Source organism: Microtus oregoni, unplaced genomic scaffold (genome assembly GCF_018167655.1).
Source record: "Microtus oregoni isolate MIOR12 unplaced genomic scaffold, Mior012 000011F_ref0000422, whole genome shotgun sequence".
Taxonomy (NCBI): Eukaryota; Metazoa; Chordata; class Mammalia; order Rodentia; family Cricetidae; genus Microtus; species Microtus oregoni.
The window spans coordinates 54542022-54567160 of NW_024543070.1; the positions used below are offsets into that span (position 1 = coordinate 54542022).

The 25139-nt window shown below is 46.4% G+C and overlaps 1 protein-coding gene across 5 annotated transcripts in view; it reads left to right on the top strand.

Moving 5' to 3' along the window:
* The window catches only part of LOC121453450 (SHC-transforming protein 3), a 119784-nt gene extending 95101 nt beyond the window's left edge, over window positions 1–24683 (top strand). The window contains exons 11-15 of one of the 5 annotated variants that reach the window (XR_005975012.1): window positions 3889–4184; window positions 16994–18119; window positions 23403–23486; window positions 24099–24143; window positions 24357–24683. Coding sequence is in view for 1 of the 5 variants with exons in the window: in XM_041660241.1 (XP_041516175.1) it covers window positions 3889–4184; window positions 16994–17122 (425 nt within the window). In the remaining 4 variants the exon portion in view is untranslated. Of the gene's footprint in view, window positions 1–3888; window positions 4185–16993; window positions 18120–23402 lie in introns of all 5 variants that reach the window. The other 4 variants (XR_005975013.1, XR_005975011.1, XR_005975010.1 and 1 more) reach the window with 4 other exon arrangements.
* Window positions 24684–25139: the final 456 nt, after the last annotated feature.

Consider the following 25139-nt stretch of genomic DNA (forward strand, 5'->3'; position numbering starts at 1 on the left):
CCTCTCCCTCTTCCTTTCCCTCCCTCTCTCCCTCCCCCTCCCTCTCCCTCTCCCTCCCTCCCTCCCTCTCTCCCTCCCCCTCCCTCTCCCTCTCCCTCCCTCCCTCTCTCCCTCCCTCCCTCCCTCTCCCTCTCCCTCCCTCTCCCTCTCCCCCTCCCTCCCTCCCTCCCTCCCTCCCTCCCTCCCTCTCCATCTCCCTCCCTCCCTCCCTCTCCATCTCCCTCTCCTTCCCTCTTCCCCTCCCTCCCTCCCTCCCTCCCTCCCTCTCCCTCTCCCTCTTCCTCTTCCTCTCCCTCTCTCTGTTTCTCTCTGTGTGTAGGCCATAGGATTAACTTGGGTGTCATTCTCAGGAGTCACTTGTTTTTGAGACAAGGTCTCTTACTCGGCCTGGAACCTGCTAACTAGATTAGCCTTACTGGCCAGTGAGCCCCAGGGATCTGCCTGTCTACACCTCCTCAGGACTAGGATTACAAGCACATACCTGCATGCCTCTTCTGTTTTTGTTTTGTTTTTTTTAAAAAAATTATCTTTATTTTTTATTTTTATATGTCTTGAGCGGGTTTTGCCTGCACGAATATATGTGTACCATTCCTGGTGGCTGTGGAGAGCAGAAGAGGGTGTCAAATCCCATGGGAATGAAGTTGAAAGAGGTTGTGAGCCATCATGTGTGTGTTGATAACTGAATCCGGGTCCTCTACAATAGCAGCAATTACTGAGTCATCTCTCCAGCCCCATGTGCTGACTAAGACATAGGCTCTGGGGATCAGACTCAGGCCCTCATGCTTAGAAGGCAAATACTTTACCAACTGAACCAATCTCCCCAGCCCTATATCTTAAACGCTTCTGCTTTAATTCTTTGAGAAGCTGATGGACTGAAGAGGGGGAGGAACACAGCCCTGACTATCACGTGCTGAGCACTTCCTACCTGATTTAATGGTCTTAATCTGTGTACAGGGAGCTTCGGTTATTATTACCACCCCTACTCTGTAAAGAAGGAAAAGGAGAGTCGTAGTGGCTAAGTAACTCTGATCTGTGTCAAAGGTAGCCCTGCCAGTCCCACACTTCTGTCTACAGTGTCTCGTGAGGGTGAGGAGAGACTCCAGGGCTTTTCTGATGAGGCAACATTGCAGCTTCTGCAATTGGCTTCTCCTGGGCCCCTGTGGGTTCACAGACATGCTGAACTCCCACCAAACACTGTTGAGGGGCAGGGCTTGGAGGTAAATTATGGATCTCATAATCCATTCTTTTAATTAAAAAAATGAAAACAGTCCAAGAAGTGTAGGACTACAAAACCAAGCAGTGATTCTCCAGCCCTGCTTTCCGGGTTTCTTTATTTGATGTTTTGGTTTTGGGTTTGTTTTGTTTTGAGACAAGGCGTTGCTCCATAGCCCTGGTCAGCTTGGTACTCCTCCATCGCTAAGGCTAGCCTTGAATTCTCAGCAGTCCTCTATACTCGTAGACTCACCTGCAGAAGATCAAACCAATAAACATTTTAACATGAGGGGGCACTGAACAGCTCCTGACAGTTGATGGCTTATGGGGAGGAACTTTCAGGTTCTTATGGGTGTGGTCCCTAGTAGATCACCTATATTCTAGTGAATGGCCCCAGACCCATGAGCTCATGGTCAGCACACACTGGAATCATCAGGTTGTTTTAAAAGATGAAACAGAGCACAGGAAGTTGGGAGGGGTGGGGAGTGGATCTGGGAGGAGGCAGGAGAGTATGCAGGCGAATATGATCAAAATATATTGTGTGAGATTCTCAATGAGTTAATAAAATATTATATTAAAAACATGTTATTAGAAAAAGTGGAACCTCGTAGAAGAACGATAAGCCATTGAGGACTGCCCTTAGGAAGAATCACACACCTGCTCTTCTGTAATGGTTCCTAAGTACACACACACACACACACACACACACACACACACACACACACACGGAGAGAGAGACAGAGAGACACACAGAGAGAGACAGAGTTATCATTTTAGCTTTTATCCAGTGGTCTTTAAACCACTTTTCTTCCCCACATCTGTAAAAGATTTAGTGATTCTCAAAATGGTTTAATTTTACTTTGGCATGCTCTCTTCTTTTTTCCCCATCCTTTCCTAACTTCTGCCAGATTTGGCTAATTTTGCACCATTCCTTGAGTAGCGGTAGGGGTCCAGTGGTTATCTCAGAAACAATGTGGGACCCCTGGGGGAGCTGTGTTCCAGAGAGAATACTCTAGTTTTTGTTGTTCTCACACGGTGTCATGCAGGTACCCAGCACTCTGTACCCCTTTTCAGTGCCCATCATACTGAAGATCACATACTGAAGTTTAATTGGGTGCTCTTAGTGAGTTCCTTTGCCGCTGATCTGTGTTGTCACTCACAGCGGTCTGAGCACTCAGTGATAAGCTATACAGTAAGAAGTCTGTTCCGGAGCAGAGTAAGGCAAGTGTGACATCAATATTCAGAGAGCAGTGAAGGTCAAGGCAAAGCAGAATTTCTGTTCTGGAGCAAGTCCACAAGAGGCCAGGGATTATGAAAGAAATCTGTGGTGTGTTGGCAGAGTTCTGTGGTTTGTCTTTCCCTTCAGTATTGACAAGCTTTTATTCTTTCTTTTTTCTTACTGTTTATTCCTTGTGGCTTACACATCATACATGTCGATCCCACTCATCTCCCCATCCTTCCATATCCGTCCCCTGCCCTTGTATCCTTCCCCCAAAATAAAATAAGATTTAAGAGAAGAGGAGAGAGAGAGAAGAAAGTAAAAAGGAAAAGGGAAATCTCATTGTGGAAACTGTAGTGCAACCTAGTGAGTCACACAGTAAATCCTTTAGTGCATATGTTTCTATTTGCAATGATTGTCTACAGCCAAGAGCCATTGGTCTGGTTTTAGGCCTCTGGTTTCTGCTATGCTATCGATGCTGGGCCCTCACTGGGACTCCTCTTGGATATCCTGTTGTTACACTGTGTCGTGGAGATCCTGCAGCTTTGGGTCTGCAGGACTGACCTCTTCACATGCTCCAGCAGATCATAGATGGGTGGATGTTGGGGTGGGCCAACTTGTAGCCCTGGTTCTGAGCCTGGGTGGTTGCAGGGTTGGCCAGTCTGCCAGTAATCTCTTGTGCTCACCACCAGGATGAACTCCAGCACTGCTCCAGTTAGTTTACCCTATGAAGCAAGGAGCAAGGGGCAGGGCCAATTCTCCTGTTTTCATGATCTCAGGGGTGGTTCACCCACACCTACCCCTTCAGGGCCAGCTCTTCTGTGTTGCCTAGGTGATGTGCAGGGACCACTCTCCCGAGTGCTGCAGCTGGTGAGGGGCAGGGACAGCTCTCCCATTCTCATGGCCTCAGGGCCAGCTCTCCTACCTGCCACAGGTGGCAAAGGGTGGGGAAGGTGACATCGCTTCCTTGCCCACTCCAAATTATAGAAGATGAGGGACAGGACAAGGTCCCCCATTCTCGGCCGCTCACCAGTGCCCCTGTCAACAGGGTCAGCTCTGCTGTGCTGCCCAGGTGAGGTGCAGGGCCTGCTCTCCCAAGTGCTGCAGCTGGTGAGGGGTGAGGTGGGCATGGACAAGATGTCTTAAGGAGGCTGACTAATGGTTCAGAGAAGGGAGGTGGTGCAAAATGACAAGTCGTACCTGCCTTCTTGCAGTGCACAGCATTGAAGTCCTATCCCGCTAGACAAAGTATGTGCTCATATCCTCGGATTCTGTCTGGAAAGTAGACTCACCAGCGAGTCATGCCAACATTTGGGCGGTGCATTTAAATTCTAGTTCCGACTATCCATCTCTGCTGCCAGCCTCCGTCAAGAGTTACATTTTAATTCTCATCTCTCACTCTATTTTTATTGCTCTCTTCCGGGGATTGATTTGTTGCTGTCGTATGTTGTTGACAGAGCCTTTTGAAGATGCTCTCAAGAACCAGCCCCTGGGGCCCGTGTTGAGCAAAGCAGCGTCTGTGGAGTGCATTAGCCCTGTTTCACCCAGAGCCCCAGATGCCAAGATGCTGGAGGAGCTTGATGCAGAACCCTGGTACCAAGGAGAGATGAGCAGGAAGGAGGCAGAGGCACTGTTGCAGGAAGATGGAGACTTCCTAGTCAGAAAGAGTACTACCAACCCTGGTTCCTTTGTCCTCACGGGCATGCACAATGGCCAGGCCAAGCACCTGCTGCTGGTGGACCCGGAAGGCACGGTGAGCACCTTCCAATGGTATCATGACTACCTTTAACCACGTCTATTTACTAGACCTTGCACAGGACTGTATCCACACTGCCTCCTCTATCTGCATGTGCCTGCCAGGGACAGGAGACTTATGTGAAAAGTGGTAGTGATCTGTGCGAGTTATAAAACTTGGAAAATAATCATAGCCCAGGATAAAAGCTTTGGTCACCCACCATGCCTTTTAAGATAAAGAAATGTGGCCCAGGATGATGGCTCAGTGGTTTCGAGTACCACTGCCCTTGCAGAGGACCTAAGTTTGGTTCCCAGCACCCACATTTGGGGGTTCACAACCCCCTCTAACACCAGCCTTGGGGAATCTAGTGCTCTTCTGACCTCCAAAGGCACCTGTACACATAAGTGCAAACACCCACACACACGCACACATACAGTACAGCGATAACAACAGCACTATTCCTTTCTACAATATTCTCAGTGAACATGAAAGTTAAAAGTCTACTGGATTTTCCATATTTATCCCAATTAATTCCCAAACTGGAACTCCCCCCTCCCAGGCTTTTCTGTAGGTTAGAAAGTGTCCCGGGCAGCAGGCAACCCCCATTAATTAGCCTCATGTTTTTCTGGTCAGAGAGGTACAGCCTCCTGACACCAAGGTGGTAGGCCAATTCTGCCTGAGTAATTCTGTGGGTTTGTCTGACTTGTCCATCTGCCAATCAATAAGTGTATTTGACTCTACCCTGGGCACAGTCCAATAATTGCCAAGTTCAGTAAGTGCAATCTAATCAACTTAACCGTTGAACAAATGCCAACACTGTTGTTTTAAAACCTCTTCTCCAGTGAAAACGGAAGGTAAGGTAGAATTACTTAACAGAATTAGATGCGTGATGGGTGGATAGGAATGAGAGCAGTGTTTGGCTGGATTGTGGAGACAGAGGAGGGCAGGGGTCACCTGGTGTGATTCAGGGACCTGAACTGAGATGTCCCCACACAGAGCCCTTAGCATGTTTAAAGCACCTGTCTCTATGGGGCAGCCACGGCCCCAAGTATGTAACATAGTGGGTATAGCGACTTCTTTGCTTGTCTTCTGTGAAGGTTATTTTTTCTTTTAAACATACACCTTCTCTGAGAAAACACATATTAATATCTGATTTGACCCATTTTTTATTCAATAGTGTGTTGTTGAGTTTCCACAAATTTGCAAGCTTTCTGTTATTTCTCATATTCAGCTTTAATCTGTAGGGGTCACATAGAATGCTGGGTGTTTTCTCAATTTCCTTATATCTGTTGAGACTTGTTTTGTGGCTATGTGGTCAGTTCTGGAGACAGTTCCGTGAGGTGCTGAGAAGAAGGTATCTTCTTTTGTGTCTGGGTGAAATGATCTAAAAATATCTGTCAGGTCCATTTGATTTATGGCATCATTGAGCTCCATTGTTTCTCTGTTTAGTTTTTGTTTGGATGACCTGTTTATTGGCAAGAGTGGGGTATTGAAGTTACTCCCTATCACCATGTGAGGGGCACATGATTTTAGCTGTAGCAATGTTTATTTTATAAACATGGATGCCCTTGTATTTGGTGTATAATGTCGAGAACTGCAATAGCCTCTTGGTGGAGTTTTCCTTTGATGAGTATTTAGACTTCTTCCCTGTCTCTTTAGATTAGTTTTGGTTTGAAATCTATTTTTTTTTTCAGATATGAAAAATGGTTACATCAGCTTGTTTCTTTAGTCTGTTTGTTTGGACTATTTTTTCCCAACCTTTTACTCTGAGGTGATGTCTATCCTTGGTGGTAGGGTTTGTATTACTGTGAAGAGACACCATGACCATGGTAACTCTTATAAAGGAAAACATTTAATTGGGGCTGGGTGACAGTTTTAGAGGTTTGGTCCATTGTCATCATGGGGGGAGGCATAGCGGTGTACAGGTAGATATGGTGCTGGAGAAAGAGCTGAGATCTGGATCTGCAGGCCGCAGGAAGAAATAGGCCACACTGGGCTTGACTTGAGCATCTGAGACCTCAAAGTCTGCCTCCAGTAACACACTTCCTCCAACAAAGCCACACCCACTCTAGGAAGACCACACCCCCTAATAGTGCCACTCCCTGTGAGCCTATGTTGGCCATTTTTTTCAAACCATCACAGTATGTTTCATGGATGCAGCAGAAGGATGGATCCTTTTTTTTTTTTAAATCTAATCTGTTAGTCTGTATCTTTTTATTGGGGAATTGAACCCATCGATGTTGAGAGTTGTCAATGAGTACTCTTTATTGATTTCTCTTACTGTATTTTGGTGGTGTGGGCTTTCCCTCTCTTTCAATTTGCCGGTCTGATATTATTTATTCCTTGAGTTTTCTTGGATGTGGTTGACGTTTTCATTTTGTGCTATCTGTAGAGCTAGATTTGTAGATGAATACTACTTAAATTTGGTTTTTATCATGGAATGTCTTTCTTTCTCCATCTACTATGAATGAAGTTTTGCTGGGTATAGTAGTTTGGGCTAGCATATGTGGCCTCTAGTCTATAGAACATCTATCCAGGCCCTTCTGGCATTTAGAGTCTCCATTGAAAAGTCAAGTATTCTTCTAATATGTCTGCCTTATATATTACTTGGTCTTCTTCCCTTTCAGCTTTTAACATTCTTTCTTTGTTCTGTATGTTTAGTGTTTTGATTATTGTGTGTTGTGGGGAATTTATTTTCTGGTCTAGTCCATTTGGCATTAAGTATGCTTCTTGTATCTTCATAGGCACCTCCTTTAGGTTACAGAAGTTTTTTTTTAAGTGATTTTGTTGAGAATATTTTCTGTGCCTTTGACGTATATTTCTTTTCTTTTATATTTATTTATTTATTATGCCTACAATATTCTGTCTGTGTGCATGTCTGCAGGCCAGAAGAGGGCAGCAGACCTCTTTACAGATGGTTGTGAGCCACCATGTGGTTGCTGGGAATTGAACTTAGGACCTTTGGAAGAACAGGCAACGCTCTTAACCACTGAGCCATCTCTCCAGCCCCTGACGTATATTTCTTATCTTTCTTCCATTCCTATTATTTGTAGATTTGGTCTTTCCCTAGTGTTCCAATTTTCCTGGATGTTTTGTGTCAGGAGTCTTTTAGATTTAACATTTTGGGTTTGGCAGAAGAATCCATTTCTTCTATCACCTTCAATGCCCGAGATTTCCTTTTTTTAATCTCTTGTATTATTGGTGAGGCCTGCCTCTGATGTTCTGATTGAGTTCTGTATTATGCAGAGTTCTCTAGAGTCGCAGAACTTATGGAATGAATCTCTCTCCATATGTATATGGAATTTACGGTAATGACTTGTAAGCTGCAGTCCAACTGGTCCAACAATGGCTAGCTGTGAATGGAGAGTCCAAGAATCTAGTAGCTGTTTGGTCCCACAGGGCTGGATGTCTGAGCTTGTCTTCTGTATATGCTGGAATCCCAAAGAACTATGTTCCCATGCCAGGGAAGGAATGGATGTGCTAGCAAGTCGAGGGCAAGCAGGCAAAGAGCAAAAGCCTCCTTTTTCCATGTCCTTATACAGGCTTCCAGCAGAAGGTGTGGCCCAGATTAAAGGTGTGTCTTCTGCCTCAAGATCCAGATCAGAGGTGTGTCTTTTCACCTCAAAGGTCCAAACTAGAAGTGGATTCACTCACTTCAAACCAAGCAGAATATCTCTCATAGGTGTGCCCTCCATTTCTGGATTATGGTTTATATCAGATATAGTCATGTTGACAACCGAGAATAGCCATTAAAAGTTCCTAACTTCCAGTTTTCCCTCAGTTTGGGTTTTCTTTATTGATTCTATTTCCACTGTCATGTCTTGAACAGTTTTCTTCATTTCATTCCACTGTTTGTGTTTTCATAGATTTCTTTAATGGATTCATCCATATCACCTTTTAAGCTCTTTAATAAGCTCATAATAGTGATTTCGAAGTCCTTGTCTTGTGATTCAGCTATGTTTCATTTCTCAGGGCCAACTGTGGTAGGCTTGCTTTGTTCTTGTGAATACATATTGTCCTGGCTGTTATTGACTGTGTCTTTATTTAGACTGATATCAGGGTTTGGATTGATTGTAGTTCTAGGTGCTGCTATCTAGTCTTGTCTTTGTTAGGTGGGTTTTCTGCTCCTTGGTTTCTTTGCCCTTTCTAGAACTCAAGAGAGTGTGGTGCCTCTATTTACCTGGTGAGGAGTGCTTCTGAGGCCTTACCAGGTGTGACCACTGAGGGATCCCAGCAGAACTTGTTTCTAGGTATTGGGAGCTGACACACAGGAATGGCGATGGGCTAGAAGGGAAGCTCGGTCTGCCACATGATCTGTGGAATCCACAGGGAGTGGAAAAAGAAGGGAAAGACAGGCCCCTGCTGATGGCCTGCCGCAGGACTAGGAGTGAGACTCGGAATTGGAACTAGAGGATGAAAAGAAGAATAAAGATTGCCTACCTGATTCCCTGGTCACCTTGGTCAGAGGGTTTCCAGAGAGAGGGAGAGGGAGTGGGGGAGGGAGGGAGGGAGGGAGGGAGGGAGGGAGGGAGGGAGGGAGAGTGTGTCTGTTAGAAATTGGCCAGGGTAAGGAAGGGAGGCTGTTAGAGAGGATTAGCTTAGTCCCCTAGGAGTGAGGTCAGAGAAGAAGGAGAGCACACGTCAGGTGGTCTACCCAAGCTGGGTTTGAGACTGGAAAATTGGAATTTGGAAGATGAGAAGGAGAGTGAATCTCACCTGCCTGATTCCCTGGCCAGCTTGGACAGAAGGTTTCTGGGAGAGAGTCTGTGTGATTGCTTTTATTGTGAGCAACATTGAAGCTTAGCAAATGTTTCTTCAGCATGTTTTGACAGAAAATGTGATTTTTTTTTCTTAAGCCCATAAACATGGGTTCTGCACGGGTAGTGATGGAAGAAGGTCATTGGTTAAATAAAAAGAAACTGCTTGGCCCTCATTGGTTAGAAGATAGGTGGGAGGAGTAAACAGAACAGAAGGCTGGGAGGAAGAGGAAGTGAGCTCAGACTCCACAGCTCTCCTCTCGGGAGCAGACACCTCAGAGAGACACCATGCTCCCAGCTCCCAGCTCCCAGGCAGACGCACGCAATGAAGCTCCGACCCAGGATGGACATAGGCTAGAATCTTCCCGATAAGCGCACCTAGGGGCCCTACACAGATGATTAGAAATGGGCTAAATTAATATGTGAGAATTAGCCTAGAAGAGGCTAGATAGAAATGGGCCAAGCAGTGATTAAATGAATACAGTTTGTGTGTTGTTATTTCGGGCATAAGCTAGCCAGGCAGCCGGGGTGCTGGGGACGCAGCCCCACCGCCCTTATTACTACAGGGTAGGATTTTCTTTTTTTCTTTTTCTTTTTTTTTAAATTTATTTATTTATTAAAGATTTCTGCCTCCTCCCCGCCACAGCCTCCCATTTCCCTCCCCCTCCCCCGATCATGTCCCCCTCCCTCATCAGCCCAAAGAGCAATCAGGGTTCCCTGACCTGTGGGAAGTCCAAGGACCACCCACCTCCATCCAGGTCTAGTAAGGTGAGCATCCAAACTGCCTAGGCTCCCCCAAAGCCAGTACGTGCAGTAGGATCAAAAACCCATTGCCATTGTTCTTGAGTTCTCAGTAGTCCTCATTGTCCACTATGTTCAGCAAGTCCGGTTTTATCCCATGCTTTTTCAGAAGGGGTAGGATTTTCTGCTGCACCTGTTCTTCACAAAGTTTGAAGTCTGTTCACAAATCAACAGGGCTTCAGTGGGTGTGCACCCATCTGGTTTGGGTATCAAGGTGACGTGTTCACACTCACCTCTTTGTATAACTGAGACTTCTCTATGCAAGAGATGACGTGTTAAAGAGCCCTTCCCTAACTGCTATTCAAATGGAAGCCAGGAGATATCCTGATTTACTTTTGCTTTAATATACATCACCAAAAGTGTGCACTTGTTTGTTAAATTGCTCCCCCTAGGTTATAATTTATATGTGAATAACCTTCTTGCTCTTGTAGTATCCCCAAGGACTTGGGACAGTGCCTGACATACAGTGAGTGTTCACAAAGTAGGTATTCAATAGACATTGGGTGGATACTTGATCCAGCATGGCTTTTTCAGATTATGAGATGGGAGTTCAAGAAATTTGAGGAGGTGTGTGTGTGTGTGTGTGTGTGTGTGTGTGTTGCTTTGTGTGTGTGTGTAGGGGGGGGGAGTCCTCTGCAAACAACAGGGCCTATAGAATAACAATCCATAGGAGACAAGAAGGAAACTTGATTCAGCATGACTTAGTTAACTGGTGTTGGTTCAAACTTTAGAATCTGACTCCAGGTAGTTTATTTAAGTCATATTTAAGCACAGCATAACTTTGGGGACAGTTTCCTGATGCAATTAACTCAATCTTATGTGTACAATAAAGCTTACGACATGTTTATATTTAAACTCTTTACAAAGTACACATGGCTTCTTCCATAAAGATGGGTTCTGTTGACTTTGAAGCAATGCTCAAGATGAGGCTCTAAGGAGGCTGACTGAGGTAAACAAGATACCCTGTGGAAGTCAGAATTGGCCTGACTCAGATAACTCGGAAATTACCTGGGATGTTGTAAAGTACAAGTGACATCTCCCATAAGGGTGGGTTTGACTGAGTGGGTAGTAATGTCATGATCTACAGGGGACAAGTCTTGGATAAACAAGCATAAAAATTTGGGGGATTCGGGTGAGGTCTGGCCCTACGTACAGCAAAGATAACCGGGTTAGAAACTATATCCATTTCCAGCTTTCTGGGAGGAAAACAGGTAAACTTAGTCTTCCTTTGGCTTCCCTAGTGCTTATCTGTAAGCATGAAGACCTCGGCCCTCTACAGGTGTGTGAGTGTCCAAATATAACACAACTAATATGGACCAATGGTGAATTTTTACAGGTGTAGAACCTCAAGCAAGATTTCCTAAATAGAAGCATCCTGGAATTCTTTCTTCATTCATGGGCCTTGAAGAAATTCAGTTGTGGTTATTAAAGAGAAAATAGCAGAGAAAAATCTTCAAAAATTTTGGGAGAATATAAATATTTCACGTGGAAAAATTGGTATTTAAAAACAAGATTTAAAAAAAAAAAGCCTAGCTGAGTATGTCATCACATAGGACAAAGACGATTAAATATATTTTCAAAGTCTTTATACCCCTCCCAATTGTTTTAAAAGACATCCACAGGCAAGAGCAGAGGTAATGAACCAGTGAATTTATACTTGGGCCCCATTCTGTCTCTACTCCTACCCAACCCAGAATTCCCTGCCTAGGAAATAGTGCTGCCCTCTGTGGGTGGGTGCCCCCCCCACATCAATTATCATAATCAAGATAATCACCTACAGACATGCCCACAGGCTAATATGATACTTGATCTAGACAATTCCTTATTGAAACTCTTTTCCCAGGTGACTGCAGATTGTGTCAGGTTTAACAGTTGAAACCAATCATTACACCCTGCTAACAATACTTTATTACATTTTCACAAGCCAGTATCAAGGTGTGCAGAAAATGAGGAAATGGAATTGGGATAAGGTTTTCATGGGAGCTGATTCTCAGGGCTGTGCTATCACATAGTTTCAATTCTGGAGCGGAATTCACAGGACCATCAAGAACGCTTATTAAGTCGTACCCACTGATGACTATTCTTTTGGGGGGGGCTTTTAGCTGGATCTGATTATTCGGTTTAATTGATCCTACAGAGGATAGCTTTAGCTGAAAAGGAGATGGAAATGAAAGACTTAATTAAAAATGTAAAGTTGCCTCCTTGCTGTGAGGACACTGAAATAGGCACTGAACACGTTCTCTTCAATATTTATTCATCTGATTTTCATGGTAATTGGCTGGTCCCTGACTATAAAGGGGGAAGCTTGGCAAGTTAGATTACTCGGAGAAAGGAGGATGCAAAAATGCGGTCTGAGTCTAAATTTACTCCGGCGTCTAGCAGCCTCTGAGCTCTCTCGCTGTGCACTGAGGTCACTGGGAAGCCGAAGAGGAGGGCACCCAGCACAGCTCTGAGTCTCTGTGGTGGGGTGTTGAAGAAGGGGACTCTAAAATAGCATGGACAAGAGCTGGTGACAGAGGTTGTGGGAGAGACGGCGCTCTTGGCACCTGAATCATCCCGTCAGTCCGTGTGTCTAAAATTATCCCGAGTCACTCGCGGTTGATTCATCCCTTTGGCCAAGCAGGGCCAGCAGGGTGGGGTGAACACCATGCTTGCGTTAGGAGAAACCACTATGGCTCCGGTGTCCAGGTCCTCTGGAGGCTTGACCCAGGTAGCTGATAGCATGCTTTTACTTACTAAATTGCACTATGATGGCATACCTCCGCAGTCACTGGGGCTTTCTGTGTCCCAACTTGTTCTCTGACAGCTGTACTAGGTCACCATTGTGTGCATGCTCTCCCCCTGCAGCCCAGGTGCTGAGACCCCAGTTGGGTCACTGTGGTTACTCCCACTTTCCCTGACATGGTTCCTTTTTTGTCTTTTATTTTGTATTGATTTTCCAGGAAGGAAAAAGAACAGGAATTAAGGGAAGGGAGAAGCATTTTAAATATTTTGCAGCATATTTCTGTTTGACCCCTTGTCATTTTGCTTATAAATGCCATCAGACTGCACCTCTGCCATTAAGAACATTAAAGGGGAACTTTCTGGAAAGCTGCAGGAGTAAAACCTTATGTTTCCCTCAAGGTTCTGCTTATTTGGAGCATTTTTTAACCTTTCAACATCATCTCTCCATGACTTACAAACATATGTTTACACGCTTTTACAAATTGTATACTTAATTTCTAAGAGAGTTATTAGCCCCTGAGTTATTTTTACATGCATTTTATTTTAATGGATGTAGTAATTCTTTTGTTTTTTATGTTATAAATGTGAGTTAAATTTTTTGCTGGTATCTGGTTTATCTTCTGAGGTAGAATTGGTCTGTTCCCTTTGTGACGTGGTGTTTTCGGGATGTGCTCATGGAGGTATCTAGGGCTGTGTTGGTTGGTGTCCTCATCACGATAGCTCAGTTCTCCTTCCTGGTGTCTATCCCTGACATCTGAAGTAGGGGTATGGACATCAGACTGAGAAACCCATGGAGTAGAGTGTCTGACCCAGGGAGGGGGAAAAGATTTGCAGTGTCAGCGCCTCTCAGATGGTCCCGGGTTGATGCACTGTTGTTCTCTACAGAGGGCATGTTTCCTTTCTTCGTGGGTGTGGATGGGGGCTGTGTGTTCCATGTCTACAGCCCAACTGTCCCCTCCCTTGGAACTAGCAATGAAAGGGAAGCTAGGTCTAGAAGGAAGGGCGGACTGGACTGAAGGTCAACAGAGGCCTCCATACAGACCAGAGAAAGTTCTGAGGTTCTGAGTTGAGTGCCCTGAGCACTCATAACACTGGGAAAGTCTGTGTAGGCCTGCTTCTGCAAAGTCTGGGCTAGGGATGGCTTCTGCACTTGTCTGTCATCACTGGGACATGCCACCAAACCACAAGTAAAGTTGTATGAAGGTCATGGTTGCTGGGGTCTCTGTCCCCCTACCAGGTATTCCAGGCTGTGTGTCCAGTCAGCGTGGGGCATCTTCTTCCCAGCTTCTGACCTCCGCAGACACTGTCAGGTGCTTGACCAACATTAGCCAAGTTCCTGCCTGGGTATTCCTTTGGAGACCCAGTACTGAGTAGCCTGCATGTCATCCTTGCTGAGGGTGGCAGGGACTGATCTCTCTGCTGGATACAATGACTCAAGGCTTAGCTTAGTTTTCTGGGTGATGGCTCTTATGGGGACTATACATATAGATCACTGTACAGAAATACAGAAATGAAGACGCCACCCACCATGATTGTGCAAGTCACTTCTGGCCGTGGACTGGTGTGACTTCCCTGTCAGTGGAGGTCCTGGGTGGGAAGGACCATTTAGCAGTCCCTCTTTGGGAAAAACCCATGGAGCTCCTGGCATGCTATGGGCCTGCCCCTCAGCTTCTTCCTGGGCTGCACAGCGTGACATCTATATAGAGTTCTGAGTGACAGAGCTGCTGTCCAGGAGCAAAGTCTTTCCAGACACCACACTGTGGAGAAGGAACCCTCTCCCTTGGAAAATTTCGAGTTCCTTAACATTGTGTACTTGTGGCCACAAGGGGGCAATAAAGGCACAATTTCTGGAGGTGCCTCACAAGGAGCATTTTTTAGACAGACTAGCATCCTTTCTTGACTCTTCCTTAGGCAAGCCTGGCTATAAGGAGTGGCCACTTCCTCTTCTTCAGTGGGACTCTGAGCTTGAGGAGTTTCCCAAAGGTATAGGAACAGTTGTGTTCCCTGTGGGCAGCCTCCCTTTTGTGTGTGGATCTGATACTGTCTTTGATGGCAGAGAGTGTGGTGGGAGACAGCTTTGGAGACACTGTGGCTAGTGGTTTCAACTTCCCCACTGTTCACAGAAAAAACCCTGTGGTTTCTTCTGCCACTGGTCAGATGACACCCCAACTCCAGAGGCCTCACAGAGACAGGGTACTTCTAAAGTCTTCTGGGACGCCATAGGGCCTGCACCCCAAATCCAGAGGCTTTACAGAGACAGGGCACCTTCTAAGGTCTTCTGGGTTCCAATAGGTAGGGTAAGGTCTGCCGTAGGGTTTTGTGGGGGACACAGAGTGAAGGCAGTTATCTTCTTGGGGTGAGAGACTGGTGTTGTCTCCAACTCAGAGGCCCTGAGATACTATTTCAAGGTGGAGCTGTCTGTGACAGGATCTTCTATGGCTATCTGTGACTTTAGAAGAAAACTGTTTGTACTCAGTGCTTAGAATCTTCTTGTTGTTATTCCCAGACAGCAGGGGCACAACTATGCCTATGGCTTTGTAAATATTAGGGAGAACATCAGGTTTTGTAGAAAAGGGAAGCTGAGATGGGATTTCCCTTTGTTAGGAGAGACTCAGGACCATGGGCAGCCATGACCAGACCTTGACATGGAAGAATAGAGCATCAGGAGAGAGAGCATTGGTCCAGAGGCATCAGGATGAGGCCCTCGCTGGGGAAAGAGCACCTTCAAAGCCCTTAAGGGAGCTGCATCAAAAGAGACAAGCTACTACATGAAGGAAGGGCCCTTCCATCCCTAAGGACAGTGGGGTTTTCTAAGTCTCATGGGATTTCAGTGTGGGGTCCAAAGGTAAGCTCCGTATCATGTCTTAGCCTGGCCTTGTCTACATGCCAGGCACAAGAAGTCAAGAAAGCACTAGAACTAGATAAGAAGGAAGCTATAATTCAAGGTTGTCCTTGGTCCAGAGATTGGAGGCTGGACTTGTTCACAGGTGCAAGTGGAAGGGAGAGAATGAATTCCCTGTGAGGGCTGCATGGAGGCGTGTGTCCGTCTCCCCACTAACCCCTCATTGTCTTGATTCCTATGGCTTTACAGTAAGTCCTGAAGCGATAACAGTTTTCCATGTTTGTTCCTTTCTTTCAGGGTCCAGAGTGCCAGCCGTTAGACCATGAAACTAGTCTTGTTCTTTTCTTCCATATTTTACTGACCAGATCTTTTTCTTCTTTACATAAACTTTGAAAAAAAATTATTTGAAGCAACAACTTAGTTTGCAAAGACTTTGACTGAAATTGTATGGGATCTAAAGACTGGGTTGGAAATGACCGAGATTTTGATGTATGGTCTGGCTATCCATGAACAAGGAATATTTTCTATTTTCATTGGATTCCCTGTTTGTCTTTCTCATCAGGATTTTGTAGCTTTCTTTGATTAAATTTGTACCTTAATATTTCATTGAATGCCTGAGTAGCCAACCTTTTTATGTTAATGTAATTGATATTCTGTTTTAAATTTCAAATTTTATGTAGTTATTGCTAGTAATATAAGAAAGTGATTGACTTGGAATTTTTTTTATTTACTTATTGTTTTTAGGTGGTGTGTGTGTGTGTGTGTGTGTGTGTGTGTGTGTAAGAGGGCACGTGTCCTATGGTGCGTATGTGGAGGTCAGAGGACAGCTCTGTGGAGTTGGTTCTCTTTCTCCACCTTCGCAAGAGTTCCAGGGTTTGAACTCAGGTCACCTTTACCCACTGATCCATCTCACTGGCCTTTTGCATATTAACTTCAGATTTTGGAAATTTACTTTAATGGTGTAAATTAAAGTAAGGTCAAGAATAGTTTTCACTGTCAGTGTTTCCATATCATAGCCATGCAGGAGTATGTAAGAAAAGGCAGTTTTGTTTTCCTTCCTAAACTACATTTTATTATATTTTCTTGTTTTTATTAGTTGGGACTCCCTTTCTGTTGTCCCAGTGAGGCCAAGGAGAGCGGGAATGAGGTAGGCAGTGTCCACAGGGCAGTGGATTGAAATTCAAAAATTGCCTCAGAGGGACAGGTAGATGAAGCACACTAAACTGACCAGCTGGTGTTACTGACCAGCTGTTGTCTGACCAGCTGTTGTTGCTTACCAGCTGTAGTCACTGACCAGCTGTAGCCGCTGCCCAGCTGTTGTTACTGACCAGCTGTAGTCGCTGACCAGCTGTAGTCGATGACCAGCTGTTGTTACTGACCAGCTGTAGCCGCTGCCCAGCTGTTGTCGCTGTCCAGCTGTTGTCTGACCAGCTGTTGTTACTGACCAGCTGTTGTTACTGACCAGCTGTTGTTACTGACCAGCTGTTGTTACTGACCAGCTGTTGTCAGTGACCAGCTGTTGTTGCTGACCAGGGTCTGTACAGAAATCATCTCTGAAGCGTGGTGAGTCCTCGGGTCCAGGAAGCCTGCTCCTCCCCTTGCCTTCCTGGGCAGAGTCAGATGTCCAGATAGTTCTACCACAATGTGTTCTTTCTTCTCTTCTCGTGACACCTGCTCAAACTCTGCTTATTTCATCCTCACAGATCCGGACGAAGGACAGGATCTTTGACAGCATCAGTCACCTCATCCACTACCATCTTGAGAGCAGCCTGCCCATCGTCTCTGCCGGGAGTGAGCTTTGCCTCCAGAAACCTGTGGAGAGGAAGCACTGACCAGGCCCAGAGCCCTCCCCATGCCGTGCACCAGGTCAGGGGACCTGGGCTCCACTGCTCTCAGCCTATGGGAACTGGGGCAGCTGTCTGTGGGCTCATCACCCTTTCAAAATCCCCCCTGCCCAAGGAGGTTTCCTTTGAGTTCAATTTCATAAACATGTTCCACACATCTCAGATGCGTATTAGAGGTGTATATACCCACACATCCTGTACAAATGGCCCCTATATTTATATTTTTTAAGACTAAGAAAGATGTGAGATGAATGCTCTATGCTGTATGTTTTTAGTGAGAGGCAAATTTTGACTATAGTTGTTCAGGCAAAAATTTGAATTCAACTCTACTGGGAAGCTCTGCTAGAAGGTGTAGCGGCAGTTCTACATGATAAGCACAACACAATGGGAATGCAGGTGAGCTGGCAGCTCCGGGACAAGCAGACTTGTGACAGAATATGACAGCTGCCCAAACATCTGCCCCTGCCCTACAGCCCCATGTGAGTGCTGATTCCAGGCTGCAGCTCTGCCCACAGATGGAGGTGCCTCCTCCGCTTCTGGCTTTCTGGGTGCTGCCTTCCATGCCCCAGATAGATGCCATGAAAGTGGGTTTTCTGTCACATGATGACCCACTGAAGTCCCACTCCATAGCAGGTGGTACTCTGCCTCTTTTTCTGAGTTGTGTTTTAGGTCATGTTTGACCCATGTTGTTTGGGTCATGGGGACCTGTCACCTTCGACCCTGGTTGTGTATGTGTGTGGATTTGGCGCATTTATTTTAGGCCCAATATGGTACACAATAAGACTTAAGATCTGTGGTTGACAGATGCTTCCTTTGCCTTCATCAGCGTAGTGATGGAATGAAAGTCTGCGGAAGGCAGGATGTGGAATGTATTCCAGGTCTGCATGTCCTTCAAGCCAGTGTGCTCGCCACAGACTGTGCATGGAAGGTGCCTGTGAGGTGGCCTCCCACCTACCTCTTGTATTCAGTAGAACAAAGGGCATGGGTAAGAACCCTGCAAGACAGGTACGAGCTGCTGCCCAGAATTGGAGACACACCCACTGTCTGCCAACCCCCCCCCCCCCCCGTTTCCGTGTGTGCTCGGCACCATGCTCCAAAGCCTTTGGTACTAGCTGGCTTGAGGGATGGTAAACCATCTCCCCTCCTCTCCACATTTTCTCAGTAGCCCAATGAAAAGTAACCACGCCCATGGCCCTTTGTCTTGACCCTCTTCCTACCAGCTCAGAAGCTGTTGATTCATGATGGGTGATTTCATGTTTCAAAGTTGGCTGTGTCTATGACTTAAAAAAAGGTGTGTGTGTGTGTGTGTGTGTGTGTGTGTGTGTGTGTGATCAGTCTGTGACTTAGCAAACACAGGTAGATGATGCATTTGCTGGTTGGCACCTCCTCATAAGACTACAGCCTGGCCTCTGGTCCCCATGAGATCCCATGTGTGTGGCACCCCTAGCCAGAAAACTAGGACTCTGTACATTTTAGGGTTGAATGTCATAAACTGGATATTTAAGAGGAATTGTGGGTGTGTATGGGTGGGTGGGTGGAGAGAGAGGGAGTCTAGTGTTTAAGAACACTCACTACTCTCCTAGAGAACTCAAGTTCAATTCCCAGCACCCACATGGCAGCTCACAACTGTAACTTGCATCCCGAGGTATCTATCTCTTCTGGCCTCCATAGGTACCAAGTAGGCACATGGTACATATACACACTTGCAAGCAAAAAAAAAAACCCATACATGTAAACATATTTTTTAAAAAGTAGTTAAGGGGAAACTTAGTCATTAGGCAAATCAGGGTTCTGCATGGCTCTGATGCTAAGCGTGTGAACCCTGCTTTTGCTGCTGTGTAGTCAGTCCGGTGCTAACAGGTGAGTCTGGGTGGAGAAGATCCCAGGCTCTGTACAAGAACACTTCTTTCCAGTTTTTACCCTTTGAGGGCCCACTGAATCTGAGTCGGCAGTAGAATATTCTAGAACTAGAATTCTGGGGAACCTGGCATTAATACTCACCATCCTACTGTGACCTGAATATGGATGAAGCCCTGGAGACAAGCAGATATAATGGTAGCCCCTGGCTCAGGCTCTTGCCCTGTTACCATACACATAGGCTTTGGGGTACTCCTAAGAGTCACCCTGCACTCTGCCTCTCTGGAGGCTATGCCTTGTGCACCTCCATACAGGTCTTGCTGCTCCTGGGTATGAATATATATTACATAAAAAATATTTATAATTGCCCTTTCCCCCCATTCTTGAATTCCACTTTGTGCAAGGCTGAAATGCCTGTGTTCAAGTCACCTGCAAAGTGTTCCAGACCATGAGGCACCTCCACTGTTTTGTGCCCCTCTCCAGAGAAGTTAAAAAGCCGCACTCAGAAGTTCCATTTGCTTTCTCTGAAGTCAGGGTGATAGGATTTATAGGAATCCATTTAGAAAATTAAAGTATTAGGACCAATGTTTTTCCTTTCCATTTTAATTCAAAATATGTAATTTTGATGTCAGATTACAGAACTGGACATATGTATGCTTAGGGAAGTCTTTCTGACACAGGGCAGGCTGTAGAGGGTATCCATGGCAGCCATGGTCTGACCTGTATTCCATAGGAAACATGCCAGAAGTCACACGGGCTTATCATGTCCTTCTACAAACACGGTGTATGTGATGGGACATTTCCTCAAACATCACTTACACACAGGGAAACTGAGGCTCACTTCAGGTGCCTTGGTCAGCTAACAGCAGAACCATTCTGCTCACTCGGCATTTTCTGTGCACAGCTGTCTGCTAGTCTGTGCTACAAGGCCAGAGCTGGGAACCAAACCCAAAAGAGCCTCTTCTTTGAGCCTGGGCTCCTCTTCCCTTGGTTTCCAGCCCATATCTGCCTGGGCAGGGTTACAGGCTACACAGCAGCAACTCCAGGCAGAACAGCACTGTATTGTGCATTCAGGCCTTTGACTCCTGGGCACAGTGGCTGAGTCTATACCAGGTGCGAGCATGCACTGTGTGCCTGGATCCTGTGCTCCTTCTTCGGGCATCCTGCCACGCCACCCAAAACTCTGCATCTATTATTAGTGGTGCATGCTGGAGCTCGGCAGCCTTAAGCAGTCTGTCTGCTCTTGCACAGCGGCCCTGAAGCCTCCGCCTAGTCCCTCCTTCCCACACTCTCCTGGGAGAGCTAGCTGTGCTTCAGATAACCTCTCCACACTGGCAAGGCTGGTTGGGCCTCCCATGGGGCTGCTCTTCATGGTCTAGGTTGGCTCTGAGTCTTGAACTTCTCCCCCCCACTCTAAGGTGGGCCGTCTGCTAATGCCATATTTAAATAGCTCAATCTTAAATCTACACTTATGTTCCCATATGTCCTTTTTGTATTTAAAGGACCAAGAGCTGGGTGCCTGCTCAACCTTGATGAGCAGCTTTCTATTACAGGCCATCTTGGATGGATTGATGCCAAATAGGCCACATGTGGCAACTAGGAGGTTCTCCTGGCAACAGAGGCACTTGTAAGCAAAGGCTGTGGTGAACCATGGGTGGAGGGAAAAGTCTAGATTGAAAAGGAGGAAGGGACAAGGGAGAATGAATTCCCCAAAGCCCGTAGGCTTCAGGTCACAGTTGCCAGGTGTCCAGGCTCTATGTCCACCCTGGTGTCCTGAAAATGCCCACTTTTCCAAAAGGAAGCTTTCCCCTTGGCAGCGTCAGACACCCAGGAGGCTTCCTTAGGGGAGTGGCCATAGAGTGGACACCTCGTTTCCATGTTAGAGCCAGCATCACGTCCTCTTCTTGATGGAGTAAATTGAGTAGAAACCCAACTTCGCTGTGATACTGACGCAGCAGTGGCCACATCAGCGAGCTCAGTGCCAGTACAAGCAGAACAGTGTGGCTTTGGCTGCTGGGTGGGTTCCCTGAGCTGTAGCTCCTGCCACACCCCAGGGCTTTCCTCAAAGATAACCACGTGAAGTGCATGGAAGGTGACTTCCTGGGGTTCTTCATTCAGAAGACATATTTCTCTTCTCCCCCGCAGGCCAGAGATGGCATGCCGTCTATAAATAGCTCTGTGCATGGTGACAGCCAGATTTCAAGTAGGAGGAGGCTAGAAGAAGGATTGCAAAAGAGATCACGTGCCCAGACAAATCTGTCTGATGCTAGTTCTCAGGAAACCTTTGAAGTGCTTTCCCAGAAAGTTCAGATAAACCCCACTCCTGGAACATATTACAGACCTGAAACTCTTGGCTTTGCATCGGATGATGGGCATGTTTTCAAGGCAGCTCGGCTGTCTTGGAGGGACCTTGTTTTTCAGGTGAAGCAATTGAGTCAGGAAGTGGATGGCAATGGTCAGGGCTAGATCTAGGAAAGAACCCAGGGCTTACTAAGGCCTCCTGAGACTCAGACATGTAGCTCACTCTATGGAAGCAACAAGCCGTCCATTTAGCCTCATGTTTCACGTTTCAAAACACATGAAGGACTGAGCCATGAGAAACAGGACTTATGGTTGGTGACTTTGCTGGTGTTCTCCCAAAAGGAGGCATCAGAGGGGTTCTGGGTACATATAGCTTATTTTGGAAATGATCCCAGGAGTTGGGAGGGAAGTGGTTAATAAGGAATGATTGCATTGTGGAGCATGCTTCCACAAAGTGTACCCCCGGGCATCTTCCTGCTGCTGAGCCTTGGGAGCAGAACTGGACCTGAGGTAGTGGAGAGGGCCGGGAGGAGCTCCACCGCAGCCAACGCGAGTGAAAGGCTATCTCCAGCGATTTCTGCCCTGCCCAGTGTACACCCACGCACCCTCTGCAAGCTGGGACATGCTGGGGCCGAGGCTGGTGTTTACAATAAACAGTCTCAGAGCAGAAGGCAGATATTGAAGCACCAGGCTGCTTAGCCCACACAAAGATTTCAGGGCTCTGCCCCTCGAGTTCCCCACTCAATGGGCCTAGAGTGTGGGGTGCATACTTGCATTTTTCAGCTTGAAGATGTGCCTATGCTAGGGGTCTCGGCTTTGACAGGGACTGGCGAGAGTCTCCAACCCTTCCTTGACTCTTACCAGTGGCTCCCCTGCCCCACCCCCACCTTTTTATGAAGAATTTTCCACACCATTTCGTGCCATAGATCCCAGGTCCATACTGTGAATTTAAAGATGGAGAACTAATAAATCTTGTAACCTCCTGCAAGCGTGGCTGGCAGATAAAATGCCATCTGCCCGACAAGATGCATTTATAGTGGGATTTATGCATATTTATAAGTTTGCGAGCGGCAAAGGCACTGTTTGAAAACTGGCATATCTGATAGCAGCCAGGAAAAAACACAGCTCGCAACGCAACTTTATACCAGGGTTTTCGAATGTGAACTGCGCATGCGTGTTATACACAGACTCAAAATTCCCTCGATTCAGATGGCATGTGCGCCTCCAGCTCAACCCTGTACTGGGTGTCCTGAGCCTCTGGGCTTTTCTAATGCGCACAACTGTAAATCAAAATGGCATCAAGAGCTTCGGGATTAATGGGCTCTCAGCAGACCCAGGGAACAAGGTTCTGGGTGCTGTGGAATTGTGAGACTGTGGCGCACAAAGGGGAAGAATGGGCTGCAAGGAGAGTGAAGGAGGCATGTCAGTCACTGTGGGCCAAGGCAGAGGGAGAGCCAGCCAGCTATAGCCATGCATGTCTGTAATCCCAGCGTTTGCGCGGTAGAGGCTGGAGGATCGGGAGTTCAGGGCCAACCAGGGCTATATCAGGCCATGTCAACAGAGGGTGGGGAGCAGTCAGCAGAAGATAAGGAAGAGGCAGATGTTAGATTGGAAAAAGAGAGAGGAGCAGATGAAACACCTGCAGACCCACATCTTTCCTGGCTCCAGCGCTGCTCAGGCACAGCCAGACTTGGCTTCCCAGCCTTCCTGGCCACCTTTGTATATTGTGTCCTATGTAACAGGCCCTGGAGGAACTCTTGGGACAGAGAAGGAAACAGGTGGAGCTGCCCGTTTATAATTTAATAGGAACCCCACCTCTAACACACCCAGCGGGGAGTGTCAGAGTGCCGAGGCCTTTCAGTGCTGGTGTCCCTAGATCCAGTTAGGGTCAGGACTGAGCTGGGGGCTCTGAAGGCTTTGCACAGTAGGTGGCGCTGTGGAGCCTGCGAAGCAGAAAAGGGTGCAGAAGGTCAAGATGGAACCCTGCGTGGAAACTGCTGATGTCAGCAGGATGTCACGGGCAGGCTGAGAGCCTGCTTTTCCTCTCAGATGCCCTGGGTAAGTGAATCCCTGAGACTCCCCCAAAACACACTTATGATTCTTGTCTTAGGGTGAAAGAGAGAAACCGTGGGAAATGAACAGCTTTATTACCCATCGTGCATAGAGAACCATCCTGTGGAGTGAACCTTCCAAGGTACCAGTGAACACTGTACCCCGGTTCACACTTCACCCACAACACTTTCCCACAACCAAAGCCACTAACATTGGAGTCAAGTGACAGCTCACAAGGCAGGGAAGAGTGGACTAACCAGGCTTGGGCAAGGAGTTTCTTCTTCTTCTTCTTCTTCTTCTTCTTCTTCTTCTTCTTCTTCTTCTTTTTTTTTAACACTATGTGTGAGTTGCCAAATTGACTGTTCTCTGTTCAACAACTTTTGGATACAACTTGTTTCAGAGGATTGTAAAATTATGTGCGTTTCTTTGTATTCAGAATTAAACATTTGATGTTTAAAGACCCCGGATTAAGGAGACAGCTCAGCATAAATGTATTGTATAACAAGGTATTTAATAGTTTTTCAAAATCATTTGGATGGCCATACATATTGATATATGAATATTTGGAATTATTCTGTTTCTGTTAACCTCTGTGAGACACAGTTACTGTAACAGTGATCTGTCTGGGCTTATGGCCAGCCCACATCCTTCTACTTCAATACCGGCATGGAATTGACTTCCTAAGTCACCTGTGAGGAGCAGAAATATAATACCAATTTCAAGTTTTCTAATACTTTTCTATGATAAAACTTAGGTGATTCGGTGAACATTTGGAGATCCCAAGATACAACAAGCAAAGGTAATTGGTTTGAACTGCCTTACCTCTAGGGGCTCCATCTTGCTCTTTTGGGGACTGGTGTCTCATGCCCTTCACCATGGGCCTGGCACACCACACCGAAGCTTCTGGGATAACCAAGTGGACTCAGTGTATCGCATCCCCTCCTCGTGGCCCAGGTATGGCAGGAGGCAGGCCGACTACTCTAGACAATGCTGTTCTTCTTGTTATCACTAGGTCCTGGGATATGTGCCTTCATCATCTGGACAGCCATCCATGCATTTCGGTTTCCATAGCAGCCCCCCTGAACCTCTGACCTAGACACTGAAATCATTTGGGTGATGAAGTTTGCACTTGTCCATACAGTTTCCAAAGCATGGAGCCAGTGATGTAATTATACATTTTCTATAAAACGCAACCTTGTTCCATTTCTGTGAACGGCTCTTTCCCAGCACAGAATAACCACGGCTCAAAGATTGAGAGAAGCAACCATTTTTAAATAGTTAATTGTTCCAGTGACTATAGGTGTGAGTCTGTTGGCAATAAAGGCTACTGTGAAAAGTGTCTCTTGTTTGCATGACAGAACTTACATGTTTGTATGACGGTGCCGTACGTGCCTGTGTAGAAGTTGGAGGACAACCTGTGGGAGTCAGTTCTCTCCTGGTATGTGGGTCCTGGGCATCTAACTCAGGCCATCAGTTTGGTGGCAAGACAACTCCCCGGCCCTGGATCTTGTAATGCTTCATAGAAGACAGGAGGATAGATTGGAAGTTTTCTCTAGAAAGCGGGTGTTTTGCTTTTCCTCAGAAGAAAAAAGGAAGACTTGGCAGAAACACTTCCAAAGACTCCCACCAGCATTGTGAGCTGGAATACAGATGGTTTTGGGCAGGTCAGAGCTCACCGTGGGAACTTTGCCCTGAGGACTTTTAACTACAGGTTAAAACAATTGTACTCAATGGAGCATTGGGCCAAACATGGATCCTCTTCGTGTAGGATTCAGGTTAGAGGTTGAAAGTTAGA